The sequence below is a fragment of the Arachis hypogaea genome, chromosome 8, assembly GCF_003086295.3.
Source record: "Arachis hypogaea cultivar Tifrunner chromosome 8, arahy.Tifrunner.gnm2.J5K5, whole genome shotgun sequence".
In the NCBI taxonomy this organism is placed as follows: domain Eukaryota; kingdom Viridiplantae; phylum Streptophyta; class Magnoliopsida; order Fabales; family Fabaceae; genus Arachis; species Arachis hypogaea.
Window position 1 is genome coordinate 15,590,394 of NC_092043.1, and position 6,481 is coordinate 15,596,874.

The 6,481-nt window shown below is 31.3% G+C and overlaps 1 protein-coding gene across 1 annotated transcript; it reads right to left on the reverse strand.

Annotated features, from left to right (window-relative positions):
• Positions 1 to 352: 352 nt before the first annotated feature.
• Positions 353 to 3,771, reverse strand: LOC112706286 (glutamyl-tRNA reductase 1, chloroplastic). Its single transcript, XM_025757511.3, has 3 exons — positions 3,159 to 3,771; positions 1,930 to 2,171; positions 353 to 1,853 (listed from the first exon to the last, which is right to left on the reverse strand). Exons 1-3 carry the CDS (start codon positions 3,421 to 3,423, stop codon positions 723 to 725), a joined length of 1,638 nt encoding a protein of 545 aa, XP_025613296.1. The 5' UTR covers positions 3,424 to 3,771; the 3' UTR covers positions 353 to 722.
• Positions 3,772 to 6,481: the final 2,710 nt, after the last annotated feature.

Sequence of the window (6,481 nt, forward strand, 5' to 3'; positions counted from 1 at the left end):
ATACGAATGATGCATAATTGTACCTTCCATAGATTCATTTCGTGATCTCTGACAAATTTGTAACAGGATAAATTTGGGCAGGAATTTATAATGATGAACCAGAGGAACAAGAAAATACAAGGGGCAAAAAATTATAAATTGGTGTACTTAATGGCTGAATTCATGTGAATGTTGGGGTCCATTGTATCTCTTTGTACAATAAATATGCACACAATGGAGAGTACAGCAACGCTTCTGAATTCTTGTGGGAAGTTTTAAGGCCACGTGATTCAAACTATTCACACTCAAAACAAAAGGAGAGGGGAATTCCCTAAAATGAGGCTGAGAAAAGAAAATGCTTGTAGATAAATTATTGATCATCAGTTTGAAATATTTTTATAAAATCTCCATAAACATGAGTCCCTATACAACACATTTTAGGCATACATTGTTCATTGTAAATACATAGCTTACAATAAATGCTCTATTTCTATAGTACAAAGCCGAATGGCTGTGGAAGAACATGTAGTGTAAACAACTAAACACATGACCCAACAATTAATAGAAAGCCCAATCCTCAATGAATATCAATGCTATCATGGTGAATATTACACTCTTTTCAACTATGCAACAACTGAATATTACACAATCCTCAATGCTATCATGGTGAGGATGTTTCTCCTCTTATTCTTGTTGAGGAAATAAATGAGTGTCATCAATGGAATTTATGTTAAATATCAATCTCACTTCTGGTTTTGTTCCATCTTTATTCGAATTTTTTGCTCCAAAACAGAAATTTCAGTGTCCAGATCAAACATTCTGTTCAAGGCATGCATGTTCTCCAGGGTTTCACTTAGAGTCCGGTTGTCATTCCCATCACACCTCAAGTGCTGCATTGGACCATGAAGCAACTTATTCACTATGCCTCGGCTAAGATCGTCCACAGCTCTCCGTGTCTTCTTTGGGATGTCATCACCCAACTTACCTAAGCATTTCTCAAGCTCGGCAAGCCTGATTCTTTCGGCGTAAGCCCTCAATTTCTTAATGGTGGGGACAGTTTCTAGTGAGTCCAACCAGGCCTCGAATTGTTTTGATTCTTCTGCAATGATTGTCTGAGCTTCCATTGCTTTTTTTATTCTATCCTCCTTATTGGCAGCCACAACCTCTTTGAGGTCATCAACGTTATAAACTCGTACAGACTCAAGATCTGAGACACATGGACCCACATTTCTAGGAACAGAAATATCTATGAAAAGGCGTCGGCCTCCAACATCTTTACTTGCTGGAGGAAGGTCCACAACATGATCTTTTAAGAATAATGGGTTTTCTGATGATGTGCTGGTGAAAACAACATCTGCTTCGCCAGCAGAGGTGAGCATTTCGGATAGGGATTTGTATATTATCTCAACACCATCCAATTCTTCACGTATTGCAGCCACCCTCTCCTCAGTTCTATTGACAACAACCATCTTTGTGCAACCTTTCGAAACCAAATGTTTTATTACAAGCTTTCCCATCTTACCAGCACCAATAACCAACATCCTCGCATTAGCATGTGAGGCCTGAGGTAGCTTCAAAAATGCTAGTTCAACAGCAGCCGAGCTTACAGAAACGGCTCCAGCAGCAATATTGGTCTCAGTTCTAACCCTCTTTCCAACAGCAATTGCATGTTTGAATAGCCCACTAATATTTCTCCCAAAGCCATTAACTCCTTGTCCAACTTTGACTACTTGCTTAACCTGAGCAAGGATTTGACCTTCTCCCAATACAAGAGAGTCAAGACCAGCTGAAACTTCAAAAAGATGTTGTGTCGCATCATTGTTGTAAAGCAAAAACCTATGTTGGCGAAGCTCTGAAACAGGTATCGAGCTTTTCTGCAAGAAAGAACAGTGATGTTAAACATTAGTAATACAACACAAATGTCATCAAAGAAAGAAACTTCACACCTACTTTAGACATCCATTCCATGACTTCTTTGACACCTCGGTGTTGGGACAAAGCAACAACATATATCTCCATTCGATTGCAGGTGCTTAAAATAGCTGCTTCTTCAATATGATTTAGACTACATAGCTCTGTGATGGCTCTAGGCCATTCTGCTTCTGGAATGGCAAGTTTTTCACGCATTTCCACAGGTGCAGTGTGCACACTGAGCCCTATAACCACAATGCTGCTCCTTTCCTTTGTATACCCTGTGAAAGTTTGGTTATTTAAAAATTGCAAGTTCCAGATAACCAACAAGCAGAAATAAACTAATGAAAGCAGGTAATCATCTATTCTTTCTTTCATTGTTGGATAACAAGATGGACTTTACACAAATCTTGAAAGGCTCAATTTCTATGAATTGTATCATTAAAGTGGTGGTTCTTAAAACTCTATCAATGATGTATTTCATTAGATCATTGTTAAAAGCTTTTGACATAACAAGGGAATATCTTGAATGCTAATAAAATAATAATCATATGTTTCATGGTAAATTGCACTATGAAAACTTTCACAGAGGATTTTTCTTTTTTTTGAAAACAACAGAACGAATATCATTGATTAATGCATGAAAGTTTACTCACTCTGAAACTGGTGGTCAAAAAACATGAGATACAAAGGTAACAAAATTTAATGCAAATATGTAAACAGATGTAAACAAATTAACAAAATGCAGCAGAACTTCACACTCATACGGGCAAAATGTGGCATGCCAAATCAAAATTAGTGTGTTTGGAAAATCATTTGGGGGTTTGCAGAACCAATCCTATGGGGTAGAATTGGTTTTGTTTTGGCTATGTAATATCATGTTTGGGTTGTTGACTTGTTGCACAACTTTTTTTTTTTTTTCCCACGGTATCCCCCAACAAGTCCAAAGACTAATCCGTCAAGGATCAGAGTTCCAAAGACTAATGAGCTAACCACTAAACCAACCCAATTTGGTTACTTGTTGCACAACTTAGAATTGATTCTACCTTCTATAATTGGTCATGGGAGAAATGAAATTCTTATACTTTCTGTCGTAATCACTGTTAGAGAATCTCAATCTACCAAACATAGATCTCTTTACTCCAAAAATCAATGCCAATAATATCAACTATGACAGAATTAGTTCTCCCTAGAATCAAGTTCTCAAAAGCAGAAACAAACACACAATTAACTACATGATCAAAATTCAGCTAAGTTTCAGGACTTACTATCAACAGAAGAAGTCTTGAGCTGCTCTAGAGCAGAGAGGGTGCCACTGCTACTGCTAGCATCGCTCGCACCATTATTGATCTTCACAAATGCATCAGGTGAGACCGCGTCGCAGCGAATCACTCCTCTCTGAAGAGAGGTACTTCTGTTCTTGCAAATTACCGATAAATTGGTGGTAGAAATCGATGAGAATGATGATGGTGATGGCATTGAAGGCAGTAAAGTCTCCAACTTGGAGGCTGAGAGAGCTGTTGAAGCAGACATTGTGGCAGCTACGACGAGAACCCTAACCCTAATCTTAGAGGGTCAAATGGGAATCAAATTGGAGAAGGAATCAAAGGGAATTGGGAAAATTTGGTAAGTGAAGGAGAGAGAGAAGGGTGGAATTGGTGCCAAGAAGAAGAAGGAAAAAGAACAAGACCCTCCTCCTCCCTCTCACATAATTCGTCGAGGCCTTTGTGGCATAAAGCCATTAATGCATAGCTCGGAATAAGAATTTAAAGTTAGACCACTCTTCATATAACATGTGTTAATGTTGCCATTAGCTACTGTTATATAGTTAATCAGTTGTTCCTAAAATATCATTTGAGGATCAATTTAATTTTTAAAGATGTCTCAAATTAGTTTTTTAAAGTATAATATTAAGTGATATTTTAGGTCAAAATTCGATTTCACATGAAGTTGATAGTCGGGAGTCGTTAGATGAAAATTTAGTTAAATTAATCAAATTATTTAACGACTCTCAATTATTAACTTTATGCTACACTTGAATTTTTACCTATATTTTATTATTTTATTCGTTGGAAAATCAGTATCACGTCTAAAATTTACAAATGTTAAAAATTTAAACTCTAAGAATTTGATAAAACTATTTAAATAAAAATTCTAACTACAAAAAAATTAAAATGCGCAGATGTTAAAATTTAAATTTTTGAATAAGAAAGTGATTTTATAATAATTTAATCACTGATTACTTTAATAAATAAGAATAATATTAGATAATTAATAATATAATAGTCAATTTCTATCAAGTAGATAAAAATCAATTTCTTTTTCTCTCTCACTGTCTACATATCTTTAATCCCTTCACTGCCGCTGCTTCACCTCTTCGGTGCCATTCACTTCCCAGTGCCATTCACTTTCCAAAAACTCAACGTCACAACCGATACCAAACATAACTTCATGCTTATAGTTATGATATGAGGTAAAAGGATTTGTTGGTAGAAAAATTTTGAAAGATGTGAGATTTGGAGTTAGTATTTAAAATGGTCTTTGAATTTGTTAGTCTCAATGTTGTTTTTGAATTTAAAATTATTTTAAATTTGATTCTAAACTTAACAACGATTATTTCTGAAATATTTTTTGATGACGAAATAATTATGTGATTGAATAGAGGTCATGCTGGACTGGTAAAATATCGTTAGTTTATTTTTTGCGTCTAAATAGAACATAAGCGATGTCTTTCAGGATATTTTGAGGGATTTTTTAAATCGTTTAAATTATTTTGAGGAGTTTTAAACTCTAAAAAACGTCATTTATGTTCTTTTGGCGCCAAAAATAAAACAGCGACATTTTATCAATGCAGCGTAACTTTCATTGTGCCTCCGTCCAACTACGTCATTATTCCGTCACCAAAAAATATTTGAGGGACAATCGTTAATTTTAAAGACAAATTTAGAACAATTGTAAATTTAAGAACGAGATTGAGACTCGACTGTAAGTTCATGACCACTTTGAGTATTAACTCTGAGATTTGTAGTAGAAGTAACATAAAAAATAGGCTAATTTAGATCAAGATTTACTCTTAATAGATTAAGCTTGCAATAGAGTATATCAATTTAAATTTGGTATATAGTCTAGTATAAACTTTTTAATGAGTATTAAGTCTAACATGTTCTCAAATTTAGTCTTACCTAAAATTTTCAATAGTCCTAATTTGTTTTTAATAAATAAATAATGTCAATATACAATATTAAATTTAAGTAATATTGATATACAATATTAGATAAATAATATAGATATATAATTAAAGAAATAAATAACTTTTTTTCAAAGATATTAAATTTATTCATTATAAAGAAATAAATAACTTAGTAAATAAAAATATTCAAATGTTATAAAAGATTCAAATTCAAACCTTTACTATTATATTTTTATTAGTATAATAAAATTCTATATATTTTTATAGTTTTAGACCAATCTAACAGACCAATAAACTATTTCATAAATCAAAGTTTAGTCTATTAAAAAATTTAAACTTTTAAAATAATTTAAGCCTAGATCTATTTTTTATCATATCATATCAGACTAAATATAAGTCAGTTGCAGATCTTTGACAGATTATTTGCCCTAAATAAAAGTGATGGATAAAAAAAAAACTAAACTCTAAGACTTAACAGTAGTATTGAGAGGCTAGTTAGAAAAAAAAAATATAAACTTACAAAAAATAAATATATAATTATTAGGATTAGTATCAAATTTATAGCTTATTTTAAAAGTTATGCTATAAATAGCACTATGATATAATAGCATGAATACTTATGATGTAATTGAACATTTTGGTTTCTTTGAAAATTTTGGTTTCTTTCTTTTGTTCTAATTCTAAAGATTTTTGTCTAATTTTTTTTTAATTATCTCTCATTTTTTATATTTCTTGATACAATATCATGTCAATTATGTATAAATTATTAAATTAGACAAAATATAGTTAAAATATAAAATATATATTAAAAATAAATTAAATAACATATATTTATACATAAATATATAATAATATATAACTAATTTTATAACTAATCTTTAATATATATTATTTTTGTGTGAAAAATCCTTAAAAAACATGTAAAGTTTAAGGTGAATGCTATATATTTGAAAAAAAAAAGTAGAAAATCGTCGAAATACAGCACTCTTAAAAAAATACGCTTAGAAATAACAAGTAAATTAACTAGTTTTGGGTTTTTATTTTTTATAATCTATTAAAAAATAGTTAATATAATTAAAAGGTTATCCTTTTAAATCTCAATTACTTATATAAAATATGAAAAATACTACTTTTACAACAAAATTCAGTTTTAAAATTTAAATAATATTATTTAATTAAATTTTAATTAAAACACATTCTTAATTTGTAGGTAAATATGTTAGTGATTAAAATTAATTTAAATTTTAAATACTAAAATTTTTCTAATTTCCTACCTACTCTATAAAATAGTTATTTCTCTAATTTTTTACTTTGTAGGTTCCTCTCTCAGTTCTTTTCTTCTTCTTCTTCGCTCATGTTCTTCACAAAAATTTCTATAGAAGAGTATTAGTAAATTTATTA

Coding starts and splice junctions, on each gene's coding strand:
- LOC112706286 (XM_025757511.3), bottom strand. CDS start 3,423: ATGTCTGCTTCAACAGCTCTCTCAGCCTCCAAGTTGGAGACTTTACTG. Junction 2,172..3,158: donor CAAGACTTCTTCTGTTGATA/GTAAGTCCTGAA, acceptor AAACTTTCACAG/GGTATACAAAGGAAAGGAGC. Junction 1,854..1,929: donor TCATGGAATGGATGTCTAAA/GTAGGTGTGAAG, acceptor TCTTTCTTGCAG/AAAAGCTCGATACCTGTTTC.